Below are 24,554 nucleotides of genomic sequence, written 5' to 3'. Positions count from 1 at the left end.
CCCAGTTTGATCCCACCACCACAAAATCATGACTAGAGCTGAAATCAGGAGTCAGATGCTTAACCAGCTGAGCCATCTAGGTGCCGCTCTTTTTTAAGTTTTTATTTTAATCACCTGGTGTTCTTCACAAATGCATTCCTTCATCCGTATGATCTATTTTATCCATCCTTCAACCCACCTCCCCTTTGGTAACCATTAGTTTGTTCTCTGTAATTAAGAGTCTGTTTCTTGGTGCATGTTATCTCTTTGAATTAGTGTTTTTGTGTTCTTTGAGTAAATACCCAGGAGTACATTTGTTGAACCCTAGGATAGTTCTATTTTTAACTTTTTTTTTTTAATGATATTTATTTATTTTGAGAGAGAGAAAGAGAATTCCAAACAGGCTCTGCACTGATCGTGCAGAGGGCTCAAACTCATGAACCTTGAGATCATGACCTGAGCTGAAACCAAGAGTTGGACACCCAACTGAGCCACCCAGGTGCCTCTGTTTTTAACTTATTGAGGAACTTTCAGCTGTTTTCCACAGTGGCTGCACCAGTTTGCATTCCCACCAACAGTGCAAGAGGGTTTCCCTTTCTCCACATCCTGCCAACACTTATTTCTTTTTTATTTTGGCCATTCTGACTGATACCTCATTGTAGTATTGATTTGCATTTTCCTGATGATGCAGGATTAGCATCTTTTCATGTTATCTGTTGGCCATCTGAATAACTTCTTTGCAGAAATGTTTGTTCATATGTTCTGCCCATTTTTTAAGTGGATTATTCATTTTTGGAGTGTTGAGTTTTATGAGATCTTTATATATTTTGGTTGCTAGTCCTTTATCATCTATATCAGATATGTTATATGCAAGTCTCTCATCCCACTTTGGAGATTGTTTAATTTTGCTGATTGTTTACTTGGCTGTGCAGAAGCTTTTTATTTAGAATGTAGTCCTAACAGTTTACTTTTGCTTTTGTTTCCCTGGCCTCAGGACACACATCTAGAAGGATGTTGTTACAGCTGATGTCAGAGAAACTACTGCCTGTGCTTTTTTCCAGGCTTTTTATGGTCTCAGGTCTCGTATTTGGGTCTTTAATCCATTTTGAGTTTATTTTTGTGTATGCTATAATAAAATGGTCCGGTTTCATTCTTTTGCATGTTAACTGTACAGTTTTCTGAGTTTTGTTGAAGAGACTGTTTTTTTCCTATTGGATATGCTTTCCTACTTTGTTGGAGATTAATCAACCATAAAATTATGGGTTTATTTCTGGGTTTTCTATAGGGTTTCATTCATCTGCGTGTCGGTTTTTGTTCCAGTACCATACTGTTTTGACTACTACAGCTTTGTAATACTGAAATCCAGAATTGTGATGCCTCCAGCTTTTTCTTTTTCAAGATTGTTTTGGCTATTCAGGATCTTTTGTGTTTGCATACAAATTTTAAGATTGTTTCACAGGTTCTGTGGAAAATGCTGTTGATATTTTGATAGGGACTGCATTAAATATGTCAGTTGCTTTGGGTAGTGTAGACATTTTAACAGTTTTTGTTCTACCAATCCACGAGAATGGAATGTTCTACCAATCCACGAGAATGGAATGTCTTTCCATTTCTTTGTGTCTTTTTTAGTTTCTTTCATCAGAGTTTTATAGTTTTCAGAGTACTGATCTTTTACATCTTTGTGTAAGTTTATTCATAGGTGTCTTGTTAGTTTTTGTGTAGTTGTCAGTCGGATTGTGTTCTTAATTTCTCTTTCCGCTGCTTCATTATTGGTACACAGAAATGCAGCAGATTTCTGCACAATGATTTTGTTACCTCAGACTTTACTGAATTAATTTATCAGTTCTGGCAGTGTTTTGGTGGAGTGCTTTGGGTTTTCTCTATAGAGTATCATATAGAGTATCATATCATTTGCAAATAGTGAAAGTTGTTCTTCTTCCTTACTGATTTGGATGCCTCTGACTTCTTTTTGTTGTCTGATTGCTATGACTAGGACTTCCAATACTCAAAAGTGGTAATAGGGCACTTGTTGGGATGAGCACTGGGTGTTACATGTAAACCAACTTGACAAGTTGGTTTTTTCTTAAACTAAGGGAAAAAAAAGTGGTAATAGTGACATCTCTAATTACTGATCTTAGGAGAAAAAGTTTTTCCCCAATGAGAATGATATTAGCTGTGGGTTTTTTCTGTATGGCCTTTATTATATTGAGGTATGTTCCTTCTAGACCTACTTTGTTGAAGGTTTTTATTGTGAATGGATATTACACTTTGTCACATGCTTTTTCTGTCTATTGAAATGATCATGTCGTTCTTATACTTAGTGATGTGTATCACATGGATTGATTTGCAAATATTGAACCACCTTTGCAACCCATGAATAAATGTCACTTGATTATGGTGAATGATTTCTTTACTTTTTCTTAAAGTAAACTTTATCCCCATGTGGGGCTTGAATTCATGACTCCCAAGATCAAGAGTCACATGCTCTGACACCTGAGCCAGCCAGGTGCCCCCTGGTGAATGGTATGGGGCTTTTTGTTTTGTTTTGTTTTGTTTCGTATGTTGTTGAATTCAGTTTGCTGGTATTTTGTTGAAGATATTTGCATCTGTCTTCATCAGAGATAGTGGCCTATATCTGTCTTCATCAGAGATAGTGACCTGTGGTTCTCTTTTTTCTGTGTTCTCTTTGTTTCGTTTTGGTATCAGGGTAATGCTAGCCTCATAGAATGAATTTGGAAGTTTTCCTTCCTTTTCTAGTTTTTGGAATAGTCTGAGAAGAGTAAGTATGAACTCTTCTTTAATTTGGTAGAGTTTGCCTGTTAAGCCATCTGGTTCTGGACTTTTGCTTCTTGGGAATGTTTTGATTACTGATTCAGTTTCTTTGGTAATCAGTCTGTTTAAACTTTCTAATTCTTCCTGTTTCTGTTTTAGCAGTCTGTGTATGTGTCTGGGAATTTATTCATTTCTTCCAGTTTGTTGACATTTGGTTTTTTATAATCTCTTAAAATTGTTTGTATTTCTGTGGTGTTGGTTATTTCCCTTCTCTCACTTTGTGATTTTATTTGAGTCCTTTCTCTCTTATTTTTATGTTTATTTATTTTAAGAAAAAGTGAGAGAGCATGAGCAGGGGAGGGACAGTAACAGAGCCTCGAGAGAGAATCTGAAGCAGGTTCCTTGCTGTCAGCATAGAGCCTGATGCGGGGCTCAATTCCATGGTATCATATCCTGAGCCGAAATCAGGAGTTGGATGCTTAACCGGCTAGGCACTCAGGCACTCCCGAGTCCTTTCTCTTTTTTTGTTAAGTCTGGCTAGAAATTAATCAGTTTTATTGTTTCTGTTTTTGTTTTTTCAAAGAACCCAGCTCCTGATTTCATTTATCTGTTCTATTGGTATTTTCAGTTTCTATTTCATTTATTTCTCTCATATTATTTCCTTCCTCCTACTGGTTTTAGGTTTTATTCTTATTCTAGCTCTCTTATGTGTAAGGTTTAGGTTTATTTTAGATTTTTCTTCTTAAGTTAGGCCTCTATTGCTATAAATTTCTCTCTTAGAACTGCATTTGCTCCATCCCAAACGTTTTGACCCGTTGCATTTTCATTTTTGTTTCCGTACACTTTTTATTTCTTATTTCCTGGTCAACCCATTCATTTAACCTTCATTTGTGTTCTTTCCAGAATTCTTCTTATAGTTGATTTCTAGTTTCATGTTGTTGTGACACAAGATGCATAGTATGACTTCAGTCGTTCTAAATTTGTGGAGGCATGCTTTGTGGTCTAATAATGTGATCCTTTCTGGAGAATGTTTCCTATGTGTTTAAATGTGTGCCCTTGTGCTTTGGAATGGAATGTTCTTGATGTATGTTAAATCCATCTGGTTCAGTGTGTCATTCAAAGCCATTGTTTCCTTGCTGATATTCTGTTTAGATAATCTATCTACTGATACAAGTGGGGTGTTAGTTCCCTACTATTGTATTATTATCGATTAGTTCCTTTATATTTATTACTTATTATATGTTTGGGTGCTCTCATGTTGGGGACATAAATGTTTACAATTTTAATATCTTGTTGGATTGTCCCCTTTATTACCATATAGTGTCCTTCGTTGTCTCTTGTTACAGTCTTTGTTTTAAAGTCTGTTTTGTCTGATGTAAGTATTGCTGCTACAGCTTTCTTTTGACATTCATTTTGCATGATAAATGTTTCTCCATCCCCTCACTTTCAGTGCAGGTGGAATTAGGTCTGAAATGAGTCTTTTGTGGCAGCATATTGGTGAGTCTTGTTTTGTTCCTCTTTCTGCTACCTTGTGTCTTTTTTTTGTTTTAAGTTTATTTATTTTGAGAGAGAGAGTGAGCAGGGGAGGAGCAGAGAGAGAGATAGGTAGGATCCTAAGCAAGCTATGTGCTGTCATTATAGAACCCAATGCTGGGCTTGAACTCAAGAACCATGAGATCATGACCTGAGTGGAAATCAAGAGCCGGTGACTTAACCGACCAAGCACCTCAGGTCAATTATATTTGGATTTCTCTCTCTTTATTCTTTGGATATCTCTTACAGGTTTTTGATTTGTGGTTTCCATTAAGTCTGTATATAACATCTGCATATAGCACCCTATATTAAGTTGATGGTCATTTAAGTTTGAACCAATTTTCCAAGCCATGTTTTTAGGTATATGGTATCATATTTTACATCCATTTATTTTGTGAGTTCATTGATTTTTTTTTACAGAACTATTCGTTTTTATTGTTTTAATGTTTCCTACCTTCATACTGTCATTTTTGGTCTTTCCTATCTACTCAGAGTCCCCTTTAATATTTCTTGTAGGGCTGGTGTGGTAGTCATGAGCTCCTTTAGTTTTTGTTTGCCTGGGAAGCTCTTTTTCTTTCCTTATGTTCTGATAGCCCTGCTCCATAGAGTATTCCTTACTACAGATTTTTCCTATTCAGCACTTTGAATATATTTTGTCATTCCTTTCTGGTTTGGAAAGTTTCTGGTGAAAAACTGTTGATTACCGTATGGTGTTTTCCTTGTATGTAACTGCCTTTTGTCTTGCTGCTCTTAATATTTTTTCTTTTCCTCTTTTTTTTTTTTTGAGAGAGTGCACATGGGGGAGGAGCAGAGAGAGAGGATCTTAAGCAGGCTCCATGCTCAGGGCACAGGGCTTGATCTCATGACCCTGAGATTTTGACCTGAGCCAAAAATCAAGAGTCGGATGCTCAACCAACTTAGCTACTCAGGTGCCCCTTAAGATTTTATTTTTAAGTATTCTCTACACCCATCATGGGACTCGAACTTAAAACCCTGAGATCAAGAGTCATACATTCCACTGACTGAGCCAGCCAGATACCCCTTAATATTTTTTGTGTATTGTTGTATTTTTCCCTTTTTTTAAAGTTACCAATTAAAAAAATATTTTTTCAAAGTTTATTCGTTTGAGAGAGAGAGAGAGTGAGAGAGAGATCGCAAGCATGGGAGGGGCAGAGAGAGAGAGAATCCCAAGCAGGCTCACACATTGTCAGCATGAAGCTTGATGTGGGACCTGAACTTAGAACCATGAGATCATGACCTGATCTGAAATTAAGAGTCAGGCACCCCTATATTTTGCCATTTTAATTACAATATGTCGTGGTGTGGGTCTGCTTTTATTGATTTTGTTGGGGGTTCTCTGTGCATCCTGGATCTGGATATCTGTTTCCTTTCCCAGATTTGGGAAGTTTTCAGATATTATTTATTCAAATAAAGTTCCTGCCTCCTTTTTCTCTCTTCTTCTGGGAACCGTATTATATGAATGTTAGAATGTTTGATGGTGTCACTTAGTTCCCTAAGTCTGAGTCTGTTCTCACTTTGCATAATTCTTTTTTTTTTTCTTTTGTTCACTTTGATTACTTTGTATTACTCTTGTCTTCTGAGTCATTAATTTGTTCCTCTGCTTCTTCCAGCATACTAATTATTCCATCATGTGTATTTCTCATTTTCTTTATTGAACCATTTATTCACTGCTGTTATTTCTTATCTCTATATTAGTGGTCAGTGATTTTCTTGATTTTCTGAAGTCCACCGAGTATCCCTAGGATCATTGCTTTAAATTCTTCATCAGCCATGTTACTTTTATCTCTTTCACTTAGATCTCCAGCTGTAGCCTTTTTCTGTTCTTTCATTTGGGACAAATTCTTCTGTCTTCTCATTTTTGTCTAAGTCTCTGTGCCTGTTTCTGTGTCGTCAGGAAAGTTCGCTACGTTTCTTGTTCTTCAGGATATTCAGGATAATGATCTAATAAAGAAGAGGTCCCATAGTGCCCTGCAGTGTAGCATCCCCTGTTCCCTGGGGCCCATTTTGAGGAGTATATCCACTGTGTGCTATTTGCACTCTGCTGTTGTGTCCTGGCCATATCATCCTTTAGGCCAGTTGTCTACAGATGTTCTTTTTGTTGTGGGCATTGTTTAGTCCCTGGCCTGAAAGTGGTGAGTTTTAACTAGGTGTGGCCTGATCTGCTAATGAAATTATACCCATTGCCACTGCTACCAGAATGGAGACCTCACAATACTCCTGGGTTGGAAGATGCAGTGTGAGCGAGGATTTGGGCTGGTATTTGGATGTAGGGGCCCTGCCATACTGGGACTGAGGCAAATGTCACTGGGAATGTGGTTTTTCCAGAGCACAGGAGGACAGGGCTTGATGTAAGCAAGTTAGGTAGCAAGGGTGCTGCTATGGCAGTGTTTATGCTGAGGGGCAGGAGAGGGAAATAAATGGTGCCAACAAGTTGTTCACAGAAGTGTGTCTCTGTCAATGCTGCTCCTTTGGAATATGTTCCAAGATGAGCAGCTAACCTCCCTACTGTGTGCCCCAGGCATTCTTCAGATCTCCTATTTCCACACTGTATGTCCACGGATTGTTTGCTCTGCCTTTTCTCCAAGAGCACCCTTGGTGTCCTCTAAGCTCTCCTAGAGCCAAGCATGCTGACCTTTAAACCTCTAGGCTCTAAGCCCTGCTGGTTAGAACTCATAAAATGGGGCCCTCTTGCTTTCCAAGCCAGTTGTTATTGGGATTTGTCTTCCCCTTGAGCTCGCCTGCATGCTTGTGTGTCTCACCCTTCTCCACTACAGCAGGTCCCTCCCCACCTCAGCAACCACCATTTGTTTCTCTTTCAAACTGTGATTCTGCATTTCCTACTGTTTTCCATGTGCCCTCTTTTCTACTTTTAGTTGTGGAGCTTTTTCTGCCAATCTTGAGGTCTATTTCTAGTATATTTAGATGATTTGATATTTATTTCGTATTTATGGGACGAGACCAGCCTTGGGTCCTCTTACTTCACTGCAGTCTTCCCTTCCACCTGGATTATGCTGCATTTGTATGGTATTATGTAAATATCCCTCTAAATTGGTAGTTAAAATTACAGACTTGATCAGATTTAGGTTCATTGCATATTGTTTTTTGGCAAGACTACATCGTAGGTGATACTGTGTATATTCATCAGGAAATGTGTTATGCCTAATTATCAAGTTGGCTTTTTAGTTATTTTTATTTTTTAAATGTTTACTAATTTTTGAGAACAGAGAGACAGAGTATGAGTGGGGGAGGGGCAGAGAGAGAGGGGAACGCAGAATCCAAAGCAGGCTCCAGGCTCTGAGCTGTCAGCACAGAGCCTGATGTGGGGCTCAAATTCACAGACTACAAGATCATGACCTGAGCTAAAGTCAGACCCTCAACCGACCTAGCCATCCAGGCGCCCCTCCAGTTGGCTTTTTATTTATTTATTTATTTATTTTACAAAGAGTTTATTGTCAAATTAGTTTCCACATAACACTCAGTGCTCATCCCCACAAGTGTCCTCCTCCATGCCCATCCCCTCCTCCTCCCAACATCCATCAGTCCTCAGTTTTTGTCAGCATTCAAGAGTCTCTCATGGTTTGCCTCTCTCCCTTTCCCCCACCATTTCCCCCTTCTTCTCCCCCTTGTTCCTCCGTCAAGTTTCCAGTTGGCTTTTTAAACCCGAGTTAGAACTACTAATACATTTTATTATTTTTGGATTTTTATCAGTTGTTTCAGCATAATGTTTTTGGTTTTGTTTTTTGTGTTTTTTTTAATGTTTTATTTATTTCTAGGAGAGAGAGAGACAAAATGAGCAGGGGAGGGTCAGAGAGAAAGGGAGTCACAGACTGAAACAGGCTCCAGGCTCTGAGCTGGCAGTCAGCACAGAGCCCAACGCAGGGCTTGAACCCACGAACCGCGAGATCATGACCTAAGCGAAAGTCGGACGCTTAAGCGAATAAGCCACCCAGGCACCCCTAGCGTAATGTTTTTTTAAAATCCAGAACTTTTCATTTGTTAGTTACCAGTTAAATATGGCTGCTAATATAATCTGTTCATGCTTAAAGTCATGAATGTACGTTCTATACTTTTAAGTCATTTATAAAATACCAAAGACAGGTGCCTCAGTGGCTTAGTTGGTTAAGCGTCTAACCCTTGTGATCAGCTCAGGTCATGTGCAGTCTAAGATGGAGCCCTGCATCTGGCTCTGTGCTGACATTTTGGGGCCTGCTTGGGATTCTCTCCCTCCCTCTCTCCACCCCTCCCCAACCTCAAGATACATAAATAAACATTAAAAAAAATAATAAAATGCTGAAGACAACTCTGGCATACCATTGAAATCTTACTCTATATAACACCTATTCATTTTTCGTTTTTAGTCACATATCCATCTAACCATATTGGTGTACAGCACCTTTCTTTTTTTCAGCTGTCTACAAGTTACCTTCACAAATTCTGTTAAATTTTTTGTCCTTGACATTCATTTCATTTACCAAAGAAAGGTGATTAAGGCATCTGGGTGGCTTAGTCAGTTACGCTTCTGACTCCTGTTTTCAGTTCAGGTCATGATCTCACAGTTTGTGAGTTCGAGCCCCCCAGTGGGCTCTGCACTGATGGTGAGGAACCTGCCTGGTATTTTCTGTCTCCCTCTCTCTGCTCCCCACCTCTTCCTCACTCTCTCTCTCAAAAATAAATTTTTAAAAAAATTAAAAAGTAATTAATTTCCTACTGAACACACAGTGGATGCTAGTGTTTATCACTTCTTATCCAAGGGTTGGGTTCAGTAATGTGCTGTTAAATATTTAAGAAAAGGCTCTTGGGTAGGCATTGAACCCTTATTTGTAGTATTGGCTAATTTCCAAGATAAAAAGACTCCTACCATGGCTGTTTTCAGGCTACCTAGGTGATGCCACTGAATGTAGAGGTATGGGTAGATGTGCATCATCAGTTCTACTTAGTAATTCTCATATCTCCACCATTGCTATAATAGCTAAAGCACTTATTACTTTGTGCCATCTTAGTAATAAGCATTTTACTTTAACATAACAACTCCATGAGGTTACTATCCTCATTTTACAGATAAGACCCAGATTAATTAACTTATTAAAGTCATAGAACTGAATTTGAATCCAGATTTTGTTGCTCCATAGTCCTTGTGCTCTTTCAGAGATCAAAAATGTAAACAAGAATCAAGTTGGTAGCAAGTTTTAAGGAAGGAAACGGCAGAGGTTCTAAAAGGAGATACTAGACCATAGCTATTCTCTACAATAGCCCAAGAGAAAATTCCATTCTTAAAATTCTTTCAAAGAATACAGATCTTCCTTGATTTATAGTGGGGTTGCAGCCTAATAAACCCTTTGTAAGTTGAAAATAATTGGAAGTCAGAATGTATTTAATACATCTAAACTACTGAACATCATAGCTTAGTCTAGCCTACTTTAAACATGCTCAGAACACTTAAAGTAGCCTACAGTTGGGCACAATCATCTAGCACAAAGCCTATTTTATATTGAAATGTTGACTCTCTCATGTAATTTATTGCATACTGTAGTGAAAGTAAGAACAGAATGGTTTGTATGGGTACAGAATGATAGAAGTTTATTAGTTGTCCATGTGATCTTGTGGTTGATTGGAAGCTGCTGTTGCCCTGTGTAATAAGAAAGTATCTTAGTGCATATCTGTAGTCCAGGAAGAGATCAAAATTGGAAGTATAGTTTCTAGAATGGTGTCACTTCCACACCATCATAAAGTCAAAAAACTATAAGGCCAATGATAGTTAAGTACTAGTATACTTAACTATATAGTACTAGCGTAGAAACAAACAGCTTCTCTAAGGAATCACTCTGGTCTGTAGAAGCAGATCCCTTGGGCCAATATAAGTCTAGAGCAATACCCAGAATCAAACTTTTGCCTCTAGAGTTTCATATGTGACTGTGGCTACTGTATTGGACAGCATAGATACTGAACAACGATGCTCTAGAGTGAAGCCCACCTGTGGTCAGTCATGCTTTACTCCTCAATTTTTGTTTTATCCCTTCCTGCCAGATTAATGCTTCTTTATGTTTTGCCTCTGACCCTGACCTTGGTGGCCCTCAACTGCCTTGTTTCCCACTTGTATACTATTATATTTGGACCCAAATGTCAGAGTTAGTAATCTCTCATTTCTTTCTTTTTTTTAATGTTTGTTTGTTTATTTATTTAGAGAGAGAGAGCAAGGGAAAGGCAGAGAGAGTGGAAGAGAGAGAATTCCAAGCAGGGTGTACTGTCTGCACAGAGCTTGACATGGGGCTTGAACCAATGAACTGTGAGATCATGACCTGAGGCGAAATCAAGAGTTGGACATTTAACCAAATGAGCCATTCAGGCACTTTTTTTTTTTTTTTTTTAAGTAAACTCAGCCCCCAATGTGGGGCTTGAATTCATGACCCTGAGATCAAGAGTTGCATGCTCTAGGGGCACCAGGGTGGCTTAGTCGGTTGAGTGTCTGACTTCAGCTCAGGTCATGATCTCACAGCTTGAGTTGGAGCCCTGTGATGCAGAGCTAACAGTCCAGAGCCTGAGTCTGCTTCAGAGTCTGTGTCTCCCTCTCTCTCTGTCCCTCTCCCGCTCATGCTATCTGTTTTTCTGTCTATCTCAAATATAAATAAACGGTAAAAAAAAAAAAAAATTTAATAAAAAAAAGTTTCATGCTCTACTAACTGAGCCAGGCAGGTGCCCCAGTAATCACTCATTTCTTTTTTTTTTTTTTTTAATTTAATGTTTTATTTATCTCTAGGAGAGAGAGAGAGAGAGACAGCGTGAGCAGGGGAGGGTCAGAGAGAGAGGGAGTCACAGACTCTGAAACAGGCTCCATGCTCTGAGCTGGCAGTCAGCACAGAGCCCGACACGGGGCTCGAACCCACGAACCGCGAGATCATGACCTAAGCGAAAGTCGGACGCTCAACCGACTAAGCCACCCAGGCGCCCCAATCATTCATTTCTTATCTTCTCCAATTCTTAGGGAAAATTTGCAGTGTTTAAGAAGATTATTAACAAATGTAACCCAAAAGTTTATACTTTTTAAAAATCAGCATTAAATGCAATATTTTTCTTATTTCTTTTTATTAAATAATTAAGGAGGAGAGAGTTCAGGCCATGCCAGTTCATCTCAGGAGCCTGGTGGATGTTCAAATCAGAGACCTCCGGAGGACCTCACTGTCAGAGTGGAAAGGTTTGCTTTTATTTTTGCAAATAGTATTTTGAAAAGACAGTGGTTTTCACTTATTTCATTAATTTGAATAAAAGCTAAAATTTTACAAATGAAGTTTCAGAATCCTGAGTTGAAATTTTTTTTTTTACCTTACCAACATAATTGTATCCATAAAGACTGTAACCTAGAAGTAAAGTTGAGTATCTCTTAACTCATTAGTCAGCCTTTGGTCTGATCCGCCTAAGAATCTTTTTTACTGGTTTTTGGTACATGTATGTTTCCATTTGTCACTTCTGCTTTGATCTCTCTGTATCATAGGATAGTAAATTCCAGATGGGAAGAACTTGAGCTGTTTTTATGACTGTATTGAGCCTGGATTCTGCATAAGTGCATGTGTATTAAACATCATGTGTTCTTTGTTGGTCTAATAATCAGATACAGATTTCTGACTTTTTGTGGCTTGTAGTTTTGTGTTTTTAATAATACAGAAATTACCAAATTAGAGTCCTATATACTATGAGTCTTAAGTTACATGAATTAATGGTAAGTAGATAAAGCAGGAACATTTTTTAAACCTGACCTAAAACCATTTAGTGTTATACAGAAGTTAAGAAAATTCCTTTGACTTGACAGTTTCTTGTTCACATAGATTTTATGGGAAAACAAGTTTCAAAATGATTACTGACATTAGGTATTTGGGTTCACTAATGACTAAGAATCACAGCTTCATTTCAGCAAAACCTAGATTCTGATGGTTCTTTGTAGGAGTCCGGGCAGGGTCAAGATCTTGAGTTAAAAAGGATAGATCTGGTCCTAGTAGGGAGAAGTGGTAGGTAGAAGGCTCAAAGAACAGCTGCAGGGAACCAAAGTTCCTAATGGCTCATCTTTGTTTCTTTCTGTTTTGCTAACACCAAGTCTGCCACTTTGCATCTTTCCTTGCACCACCTTGGGGTGATGTGACAGTAAAAAATGAGAAAAGGATTTAGATACTTGGGAATGAGAAAAAACACAGCAGATAGCTCTTAATTTTAGGGTAGGTGCTATTTAATTGTAGCGGGTAAGGGAAGTCTCTGTTGTTTCTTAATAGCTTCCATTCTTATGTAAGAGAGTGTCTGCCCATGTCTGCCTGCATGGTTTATATCCTGCAAACAGGATATAACACGCCATCTCTAACTAAAAAATAGTTACTATATGTATATATACTGGTGTCTATGTGTTGTTTATAGTATAATGAGTCAGATAAAAATAGTGTAAGACCTACAACAAACTGTTTATATTAATATCTTTGAAAGGGGAATTAGGGATTTTTTTTTTTTTTTTTTTGCTTTGAGGTTGCCAAACTGCCTTCATTGAGCACTTTTACTTTTATAATTAGCATATGAGGACAGAATGGGTCTACAAGTTGAGATCCTACAAAAAAAAAAAAAAAACTTCAAGGCACTCTTGGAGATACATACAGTTATGTGATTTTAAACTATATGCTGTTAGGACCATTATATGAAATGTATATAGGTTTGGGCCTTTTAAAAAAAAATACTAGGGGTACCTGGGTGGGTCAGTTGGTTAAGCATCTGACTTCACCTCAGATCATGATCTTGCAGTCGGTGAGTTTGAGCCCTGCATCAGGGTTCTGTGCTGACAACTCAGAGCCTGGAGCCTGCTTTGGATTCTGTGTCTCTCTTTCTCTCTCTCTTTGTTCCTCCTCAGTTTATGCTCTTTGTCTCTCAAAAATGAATAAACATTAAAATTTTTTTCTTAAAAAAGGATACTAAATGTTGAAATTGGATAAAATGTTGGCATACTTACTAATGAAACAGTTTTCATTGGGAAGTGACTGCTCTGTTGAAACAGCTTTTGAAAAATCCAGGTCATGTAATTAAAATCATATATGCACTTCAAATTATTGCTGAGATTAATTTATATCAGATCAGCTAACCAATAAAACCTGGTCCCTAATACAGACTGATTCATGCACTGAGGTTCTGTATTCTATTCATCTGAGTTATATCCAGTTAGGAATTTTGTTTCTTTTATGGAATCTGATTCGTTGACCAAGACAACAACTAAAAACAATAGCATATAGTACTCCTATCCCAAATGACCTCTTAGCTCATTACTTATACCCTTCAGGCTGCCTTCATCCCCACCATCCCTTGTCATAGACTTGCTAGTCCTTCTATGACTTTGACTCACCCATGCTCTGCAGGTTATTGGACTCTGAAACTCTAATGTGCTGCTAGTTTCCCTGTCTCACAAAACTGAACTGTGGTGCCTTTCCACAACCCAGGAAAATTGTACACATCAAATACCTGTGGTGTAATCTAATTTTCATAAAATTTTGTAATACCTAGCTCTATAAACCAAAATGTATGCGTTTTTTGGTCTCACTTTGCTATTTTTTTTAAATTTTTTTTTAATGTTTTATTTATTTCTAGGAGAGAGAGAGAGAGAGAGAGACCGCGTGAGCAGGGGAGGGTCAGAGAGAGAGGGAGTCACAGACTCTGAAACAGGCTCCGGGCTCTGAGCTGGCAGTCAGCACAGAGCCCGACGCGGGGCTCGAACCCACAAACCACGAGATCATGACCTAAGCGAAAGTCAGATGCTTAACCGACTAAGCCACCCAGGCGCCCCTCACTTTGCTATTTTAAAATCTAGGTCCTACAAATTAAAAACTCAGCCTTAAAATTTGGCAGGATAGGATTCTCATTTTCCTCTGAAGCTGTATGTATTTTCTGAAACCAAGTTTCTGGAAAGCTAAGTAGTACTTCCCACTAGATTTTATGCTTTTTTTCTTATCTGACTTCAAGAAAAAGTAATTTTGTAGGGAGGAAGGTGACTATACCAAATTGATGTCAACTCAAACTCTCATTCTGTCATGTACATATTAAGAAAAAAAGTCTGTCTCAAACCATCTTCTTAAGGAAGTAAACTTGACTTTTTAAAAAACAGTAACTGTTGGTAACGATTTCAAGCCTCAAAAAGTTAAAACAATAGTATAATGACTTTTTTTCTGTTCATTTGAAAGTTGCAGGCACCATTTCATTAAATACTTGAGTATGTATCTCCTAAGAATAAAAACACCAGCTGGGATTTTACAGACTCTGAGTAGGGACTGTAGCCTAGGAGGGGGCCTGAGGGTCTGTAGTCACTGACTTGCCCCCTTCCCCATTCCTCAGGCCAACAAACATCATTTAGCAGTAGATTCCTCAATGCAGGAGTGATGAAACAATCAATTTGTCTTTAAGATGCAGTGGGCTTTTCAACTCGTTTAGAACAAAATAACATCTGTGTTTCTTAGAAGAAAATTCTGCAGCTTCTATGTAATTAAATATATTTCGGGTATAATACCATTGTCACACCCAAATTGTGAATTCATACAGTAAGATTCTGATAAGCAATCACATTTAAATTTGCCCAGTTATTTTAATAATGTCCTTTATAACTTTTTTCCCTGATACAGGATCCATTCAAGGATCTTTCATTGAATTTAGTTTAGTCTCTTCTAGTTCAAAGTATTTCTTCTGTTTTGTTTGTATTTTTATTTTTCATTACTTGGATGTTCTTTTTTTTCCCCTTAAATATAATTTATTGTCAGATTGGTTTCCCTACAACACCCAGAGCTCATCCCAACAAGTGCTCTCCTCAGTGCCCATCACCCACTTTCCCTTTCCCTCACCCCCCATCAACCCTCAGTTTGTTGTCTGTGTTTAAGAGTCTCTTATGATTTGCCTCCCTTCTCTGTTTGTAACTTCTGTTTCCCCCTTTCCCTCCCCCATGGTCTTCTGTTGAGTTTCTCAAGATCTTCATATGAGTAGAAACATATGGTATCTTTCTTTCTCTGATTTATTTCACTTAGCAAAATACCCTCCACTTCTATCCATGGGTGGATGGAACCCATTCTGGGTTCTCTTTTATTCCATTGGTCTGTGTGTCTGTTTTTGTGAAATTTGGACATTCTTTAAAAGATTCTAGGCTAGCTATTTCTAGAATGTCCTTCTAGTCAGTCCTGTTTCATCATTCTAAGTTTGAGAACATTACCTAGGTAGTGTTTTGTCTTTCTCATTACAGCAGGAGGCACCTGATATCAGAGGTATGTATTTGGTGATATTAAATTTAACTGTTAAGATGATGTCTCTTGGATTTCTTAATTATAAAGATATCCTTTTCCCTAATTAAGAAGTATCTGTAGGGTGATTCTTTGAAACATTGAGTATGCTGTTCCTCAGAAACTTTCAACTAGTGATTTTGGCATCTGTTGATTTTTGCTTGAATCAGTTATTTCATTGGTAACTGAAAATGGTGATTTGTTTTTCTAATTTCATACTTTCTAATTTTTTACCTTATACATTTCTTAACTAGGATTTTTTCTTTAGATAAGTGCTTTGGTCCACCACCTCTTGCTTTCTATCCCCCACTTTTTTTTTTTCAGTAGACTTACTGGTTAGTTACCGAAGAGTGTACTATATACACTAGGGCCTAATACCCTTTCTCGATGACTATTTCCCTCCCCCAAATAAACACTGTCCTGAATCTAATACCATAGATGAGTTTTGTCTGTTTGTAAATTTCATAATAGAATCACCACGTTCTCTCATTGCTCTCCTTTGCTCAGGCTCTTCTGAGCTGCTGCATGTGGCAGTAATGGTACATTCTCGTTGCCATTCTGTTGATGGATTTTGAATTGTTTTCATTTGGGGAGCTATTATGAATAGGGCTATTTGAACATTCTTGTATATGTCTCAGTGGACGTATCTTTTGGGTGTATTTGTAGGAGTGGGGAAAGGGTCATAGGTATATGCCAAGTAGTTCTCCAAAGTGGTTATACCCGTTTATAACTCCCCTCAGCAGTAAGGCATTTTATGGATCTTTTTCTTTTTTTTTTCCCCCACAGTTTTTTTACAGTTCATTTCTCTTACGATTCTTTTTGGTGCACACATTGCCCTAGATTTGGGTAGTGACATCCTCTTCATGCTTGGTTTTCTGTCCTTTAATGTATGTCCCCATCATTCTTTGAGCACTCCCTTGATTTCTGACACAGGTGGTTCAACTGACCTTTAACAAATGGTTATACCTTTGTAATTAAAATCACTCTGAGAAAGTACCATTAATTTGTTAAAATTGAGGTAATTTACATACCACAAAATTTAAAGTGTATATTTCAGTGGATTATAGTGTATTCACTAGGTTGTGCAACCATTACTATTGCCTGCTTTCATAATTGTTAGTTTTTACTTATAAACTTCTTACATTTGGGAATCAATTTTGGTATTACTAGTTTTTATAACTGCTAGCCCTTGGTTTTTTGCTTTTACTTTTAACAATTTTGTGCTATATTGCTCTTTACTTCTATGTAAGGGAGAGAAAGCATTTGTAAGTAATCATTGATTTATGTACTTATTTGAAGACATGTATGTATATTTTCAAATATGTATCAGATATATCTGGGGGAAGAGGTACTAAAGATTAAGTCTGATAGGCTGGCTCCTTCTGACTGTTTATAGATTTCTCTTGGGGCCAGAGACCAGGGAGATGACTTGTTGCTTTGCCTTCAAGGTCGTCTTTGTTTTTTACTACATTTCCTCAGTTTTAATTAAATGAATTTCCCAAATGTATATAATTTTAATATGATGAATCTCTGTTAATGTATTTTTTAAAAACTTTTTACATACAGACTCACTAAAAAGCTTGAAGAAAGGAGAGAAGAGAAAAGGAAAGAGGAGGAACAGGTAAAGTTCATGTACCTAATCGTTCTACTCTTCCATTAGGTGAGGGAATGTTTGACTCCCTGCTCAGTTTGACAGACCTAGAATGGTATCTGGTTAAAGTTTAGTGTTGTAGCATAGTGAAGGGAATTACCTGACTTCTGTCGTAGAATCACAGTGTATACTTTTTTGTGTTTTTGTTGCAAATTGCTCGGGATAAGTTGGACCATCTTTTTTCCCTCTTCAGTGAGTCTTTTACACTAAGAATAGATGTACTTGAACTAAAATTGTTTGACGTTGATGCAGATCAAATTCTTAGTTCCTTTTTATGGAAACGAAATATGTAGATACTTGGCTGAATTTTCCCTTTGGTGTTGTTGCATTCTGGTACACCATTCAGTTTTCCCATCATGTGCACGTAAACTGCATCTCTTTGACGGTCTAATATTAGAAGGTTATCAGTTTCTTTATGCCAAATAAAGAACTACCTTGGTGTCCTTAGAGAGTAACATAGTTCACTTTACAAACCAGAGACCTGTAATTCTGTTTGTTTTCAAATTACATTACAAATTACATTTTATAACCCTAACAGAACCACTGGCTAAGATTTATAAATCTTACAAATGTCAAATCTTGTAAATGTCAAAACAGACACTTGACCATTAACCCATAGTGTTAACAAATTCTTCTAGATCCTTATATTTTATGAAATTATTTTATTCCTTTAGCTGTGTCCCACAACCAGCTTTCCCTGTGTATAAAATAATACCTAAGCCAGATTATTGAATTGTCTTTTGGGCTCATAAAACTTCCTTTTTAATGCAGAGAGAAATTAAGAAGGAAATTGAGAGGAGAAAAACTGGAAAAGAAATGTTGGATTATAAAAGAAAGCAAGAGGAAGAATTAACAAAAAGAATGTTAGAGGAAAGAAACAGAGAAAAGGCAGAAGATAGGGCAGCTCGAGAGCGTATAAAACAGCAGATTGCATTGGTGAGTAGTAAGTTTCTTTTTAATGCTTGACTCTAGCACATTTGTGAAATTGTTGTTCCAAGCATAGTGGTTTTTGGTTTACTACCAGACTGTGCACACAAAAATAGTAGATTTTAGTGACTCAGAGATTTCCATCTTCAGCTTCCTTATAATACAGTTATAATTAAAATTGGGATTGGATAAAGAAGATGTGATATATGTATACAGTGGAATATTATTTAGCCATAAAATTAACGAAATCTTGCTATTGGTGACAACTTAGATGGAGCTAGAGAGTAACAGTGCTAAGCGGAATAAGTCAGAAAGACATATACCATATGATTTCGCTCGTGGAATTTAAGAAACAAAGCAAGCAAAGGGGGAAAAAAAAGAAATCAAGAAGCAGACTCTTAATTATAGAGACAAACTGATAGTTACCACAGCAGAGGTGGGTGGGGGGTGGGTAAAAGAGTTGATGGGGATTCAGGAGTGCACCTGTTGGATGAGCATTGAGTGGTTATGGAGTTGTTGAGTCACTGTATTGTACACCTGCAAGTAATATAACTATGTTAATTATACTGAAATTAAAATAAACTGAATAACAAGAAATTAAAATTGAGATGATTTTTTTCAAAGTAATTTTTCTGCATGTTATGTTATTAATTTTATCCACTGTGCAAGGTAGTTTTCAAAGATTCCATAGGGATATGAGGGCGATCTGGCTGCAACATCTGTCACCTGTGGATTACTAGGGTTGATTTGGCTGATCTAGCTGGTTAGGTGGGTGTCCCCTTCTTCACCATTCCTTGGGCATCCCTCCCAAAGCTGTGCCCTTGAAGAAGATGACCTTCCCTGATAGAGGAGGACCGTTCTTAGGTCAGGGGCAGCTTCAATCCCCTGCTGGAACCTCTGGACAGGCTCTCAAGATCCACTTGTAGGAGAATCAGGTCCAAGTAGGTAGTAGGTATTGGCACTGCATGTGTCAGTCTGCCTTTTTAAGAAAAACAATTCCTGGGCACGTGGGTGGCTCAGTTGGTTAAGTGACTGACTTTGGCTCAGCTCATGATCTTGTGGTCTGTGAGTTCAAGGCTGCGTTGGGCTCTGTGCAGCCAGCTCAGAGCCTGAAGCCTGCTTCCAATTCTTTTTTTTTTTTTTTTACAAATAGTTTATTGTCAAATTAGTTTCCACATAACACTCAGTGCTCATCCCCACAAGTGTCCTCCTCCATGCCCATCCCCCCTTCCCCCCACATCCATCAGTCCTCAGTTTTTGTCAGCATTCAAGAGTCTCTCATGGTTTGCCTCTCTCCCTTTCCCCCACCATTTCTCCCCTCCTTCTCCCCCTTGTTCCTCCGTCAAGTTCCTCCTAATCCTCCTATACGTGCAAACATATGATATTTGTCCTTCTCTGCCTGACTTATTTCGCTCAGCATAACACCCTCAAGGTCCATCCATGTTGCTACACATGGCCAGATTTCATTGTTTCTCATTGCCATGTAGTATTCCATGGTATAGATAAACCACATCTTCTTGATCCATTCATCTGTTGATGGACACTTAGGCTCTTTCCATGTTTTAGCTATTGTGGAGAGTGCTGCTGTGAACATTGGGGTCCATGTGCTCCTGTGCCTCAGCATTTCTGTATCCCTTGGGTAAATTCCTAGCCTGCCTCCAATTCTGTGTCTCCCTCTCTCTCTGCCCCTTCCCTGCCTGCTCTCTGTCTCTCTGTCTCCCTCTCAAAATTAATAAAACATTTAAAAAAAATTTTTTAAGAAAAATACAACTCCCTAGAAAAGAAGCTTAGAACTGGTTACCTAGCAGTCTCCTGTAGTCACAGCCATTCCGTTTTTGGGACCTTCAGAAGACTTAGACATATCAAGTAGGAGGCTAAGATGGTTTTGCAATAACTGCTTTTTTTTTTTTTTTTTTTAATGTTTATTTGTTTTTTAGAGTGAGAGAGAGTGCGAACAGGGGAGGGGCAGAGAGAGGAAGACACCGAATCTGAAGCAGACTCCAGGCTCTTGCTGTCAGCACAGAGCTCGACTTGGGGCTCGAATCCATAGACCCTGAGATCATGACCTGAGCTGAAGTTGGATGCTTAACCAACTGAACCACCAGACAGCCCACAAGTGCTTGTAAAATTAAGCAGTTGTAACTCAAATGAAAGGCATATCTACCTTAATATTGTTTATTTGTTTATTTAGCGAATATTTATTGATTATATAATGTGTGCCTGACCTTTTTCCAAGCTCTGGTGTTAGTGAACAAAATCAAATCTTGTTTGTTTAATAAACAACTCTGATCCCTGACAGTTAATAAAAATAAAAAATACCAGATCCAGAGTGATAAACTTTACAGATGGCTTTAAGGAATCTCATACATCTTTGTGTTTGTTCCTTGCATTTAGAAATATGACTGGGGGCTCAGTCAGTTAAATGTCTGACTCTTGGTCTCAGGGTCGTGAGTTCAAGCCCCACTTTGGACTTCATGCTGGGCATGGAGCCTACTTAAAATAGAGGGATGCCTTGGTGGCTCAGTTAAGTGTCCAACTTTGGCTTAGGTCATTATCTTGCGGTTCATGGATTTGAGCCCTGTGTCGGGCTCTGTGCTGTCTCCCTCTCTCTCTCCCCCCCCCCCACCAGTGCACACTCTGTTTCTCTCTCAAAAATAAATAACCATTAAAAAATATATTTAAATTAAAAAAATAGAAATGTGTGAATACATTACCCTTTTTTTTTTTAATGTTTTATTTCTGAGAGAGAGAGAGAGAGAGAAGGGGAGGGTCAGAGAGAGAGGGAGATACAGAATCCGAAATAGGCTCCAGGCTCTGAGCTAGCTGTTAGCACAGAGCCCGACGTAGGGCTCGAACCCGTGAGCCGTGAAATCATGACCTGAGCCGAAGTCGGACGCTTAACCAACTGAGCCACCCAGGTGCCCCATGAATATATCACTCTTAACAGTGAAAGATAAGTAACGTCTGACACTTGTTTTAAAGGACCGCGCAGAGAGAGCTGCTCGTTTTGCAAAGACAAAAGAAGAAGCAGAAGCTGCTAAAGCTGCTGCTTTGTTGGCCAAACAAGCAGAAATGGAAATCAAAAGGGAGTCTTCCACAAGAGAAAGAAGGTACTTTATTTCCTGCTAATTTATCTGTGTGTATGTGGCTACTGAGGACAGCAACTGTGGGCTGCTTTTTAACAATGATGTGTGCTGTGGCTGTAATAAGTAATTCCAGAAGGATATATTAACCGGTATTGTAGTCCTCATTGGTATTTGTCATTGAATGTAAATGTACAGTGTAATAGTACTAAATAAGTCACTTCTAAAAGAAGTCTCGGAGTGACTGGGTGGCGTAGTCAGTTAAGCCTCTGGCTCTTGGTTTGGGTTCAGATCATGATCTCATGGTTTATGAGATTGAACCCTGTGTCGGGCTCTGTGCTGACAGCATGGAGTCTGCTTGGGATTCTCTCTCTTCCTCTCTCTCTGCCTCTCCCCCTCTCATTCAGTCTCCCTGTCAAAATAAATGAGTACAGTAGGAAAAAAACCTAAAAGAAGGCTTAAGAAATCTATTTTCAAAAGATAAAGCACATACGTTGAAATAATACAGTGGTTGTCTTATATATATTAGGATTCTTTAGTTTTGAGAATCTCAGGTCCAATAGGATAAAGCAAAAGAAGGAATCCATTGGCTCTGCAATTTAGATTTCCATTGATGGATTTGATTAGGCATAGCTAGATCCAGGGATTTAAAAGATATTTTCTCTCTCTTTTTAATCCCTTGGTTTGTTTTTCTGTTTTTTATTTATTTATTTATTTTTTTGAACATTCATTTTTTTCTTGAGAGACCAAGAAAGAACACAAGCATAGGCAGGACAGAGAGGGAGACACAGAATCTGAAGCAGACTCCAGGCTCTGAGCTGTCAGCACAGAGCCCAAGGCGGGGCTTGAACTCATGAACTGTGAGATCATGATCTGAGCTGAAGTCAGATGCTTAACTGACTGAGCCACCCAGGCGCCCCGTCTCTTGTTTTTTTTCTATTTTAGCTTCATTCTCAGAGAAACTTTTATGACAGTGTCAGGAGAACCCAGGGCCTCTTGGCACCTTCAGGATCTCGACTTCTGATCCCAGAAAGCAACGACTCTTTTTTTCAAAAAGCTCATATTATCCACTGAGGAGAATTCTGATTGGCCCTCTTTGGCTGATGTGGCCACCTTCAGATCAATCCCTGTGTCTACTTATATTGGTCCTCTGGTTGGGAAAGTTGACATGTCCACTTCTGTGGTAAGGAGGTGGGGGAAATTTTACTGATTATCATACCAGAATGAATGACAGGTAACAGGGATAAGGCAGTTCCCAAAACAAAAATATGTTGTAAGACAAAAATACAGATTTCCAGTGCATCCTAGATTTTGGTTAATATTTATTTTCATTTTTGTATTTTCTATATTGGAAAATTAATAAGCATTACCTTTGTAATCAGAAAACCTACTTTTTAAAAAAATGTTTTCTAAATGTAATAAAATGCATGGGCTCTTAAGTTGTTTAGTCAGTTAAGCATACAACTTCAGCTCAGGTCATGATCTCACAGTTGTAGGTTCAAGCCCCATGTCAGGCTCTGTGCTGACATCTCAGAGCCTGGAGCCTGCTTTGGATTCTGTTTCTCCCTCTCTCTCTGCTCCTCCCCTGCTTGTGCTCTCTCTCTGAAATATAAAGAAATAAACATTAAAAAATAAATAAGGGCACCTGGTTTACTTAGTTGGTTAAGTGTCCCGACTTCGGCTCAGGCCATGATTTCACTGTTCCCAAGTTTGAGCCCCGCATTGGGCTCTGTGCTTACAGCTCAGAGCCTGGAGCCTGCTTTAGATTCTGTATCTCTGTCTCTCTCTGCTCCTCCCCTACTTGCATTCTGTCTCTCAAAAATAAATAAATATTTAAAAAAATTAAATAAAGTAAAAGTAATAAAATACATAAGAATATATGTAATGGAAGTATAAGTAAGACTTACTATACACTGAAAACCAGAAAACATTTTTGAAAGAATTAGAGCAGACCTAACTACATAGAGAGACATAGATCAGAGGACTTAATATTGTTAAGATGGCAGTACAAAAGGAGCTTGAAGAGTGAATAGAAAAAGGGAAAAAACAAATGGCAGTACTCCCCAAATTGTTATGTAGATTCAAAATAATCCCTATCAAAATTCCAGGTGATTTCTTTTTCTTTTTTTTTTTTTGCCAAGACCTTTTGCAGGAACCTGATCCCTAAAATTCATATGGAAATACAAGGGACCCAGAAAGCCAAAATAATCTGGAAAAAGAAGAAAGATGCAGGTTTTTTAATTATAAAACAAAGCTACAGTAACTAGACAGTGTAATATTGGCATAAGGATAGATGTATGGATCACTGTATTAGAATTGAGTCCCCCAAAGTAAACCCATGCATTTATGGTCAAGTGATTTTTTTTTAAATGGTCTCAGGATCATTCAGTGGGGAAAGAAAAATTTTTTTAATAGTTTTTCAGACAGAGACAGAACATGAGTGGGGGAGGGTCAGAGAGAGAGGGAGACACAGAACCTGAAACAAGCTCCAGGCTCTGAGCTAGCTGTCAGCACAGAGCCTGACACGGGGCTCGAACCCATGAACGGTGAGATCATTACCCGAGCTGAACTCGGACACTTAACTGACTGAGCCATCCAGGTGCCCCAAGAATAGACTCTTTAATAAATGGTGCTTGGACACATCCAAAAGAATGAATTGGGACCCTTACCTCACACCATAATAAAAATTAATTTAGGGGGCGCCTGAGTGGCTCAGTCGGTTAAGTGTCCGACTTCGGCTCAGGTCATGACCTCATGGTTTATGGATTCGGGCCCCACTTTGCTGACAACTAGCTCAGAGCCTGGAGCCTGCTTCAGATTCTGTGTCTCCCTTTCTCTCTGACCTTCCTCTGCTCATGCTGTCTCTCTCTCCCTCAGAAATAAATAAAACATTAAAAAAAAATTAGAGGAGCCCCTGGGTGGCTAGTTAAGTGTCCAACTTCAGCTCAGGTCATGATCTCATGTTTCGTGAGTTTGAGCCCTACATTGGGCTCTCTGCTGTCAGTGCAGAGTCTGCTTTGGATCCTCTGTCCCTCTCTATCTCTACCCCTCCTCTACTTGCTCACTCTCTCAAAAATAAATATTTAAAAAAAATTAACTCAGAAAAAAATTAATTCAAAATGGATCATCTATCTCAGATATAAAAGTTGTAAGTATAGGGGCATCTGAGTAGCTTGGTGAAACGTCTAACTCTTGATTTTGGCTCAGGTCATGATCTCATGGTTTGTGGGATTAAGCCCCATATCAGGCTTTATGCTGATACTGCAGAGCCTGTTTGGGATTCTCTCTCTGCCCCTCCCTCCTCTCAAAAATAAA

The 24,554-nt window shown here is 38.5% G+C and overlaps 1 protein-coding gene across 1 annotated transcript in view; it reads left to right on the top strand.

Annotated features, from left to right (window-relative positions):
- UBXN4 (UBX domain protein 4) overlaps positions 1–24,554 on the top strand; it is a 50,126-nt gene that overhangs the window by 18,178 nt on the left and 7,394 nt on the right. Inside the window, exons 6-9 of the mRNA XM_039229920.1 lie at positions 11,401–11,494; positions 17,145–17,199; positions 18,001–18,165; positions 21,139–21,266. Of these exons, the coding sequence (XP_039085851.1) occupies positions 11,401–11,494; positions 17,145–17,199; positions 18,001–18,165; positions 21,139–21,266 (442 nt within the window). The remainder of the gene's footprint in view (positions 1–11,400; positions 11,495–17,144; positions 17,200–18,000; positions 18,166–21,138; positions 21,267–24,554) is intronic.

Source organism: Hyaena hyaena, unplaced genomic scaffold (genome assembly GCF_003009895.1).
Source record: "Hyaena hyaena isolate Hyena2069 unplaced genomic scaffold, ASM300989v1 scaffold_41, whole genome shotgun sequence".
NCBI lineage: Eukaryota > Metazoa > Chordata > Mammalia > Carnivora > Hyaenidae > Hyaena > Hyaena hyaena.
Note: the sequence above shows the minus strand (reverse complement) of the source record. Positions and strands in the feature narration are given on the sequence as shown.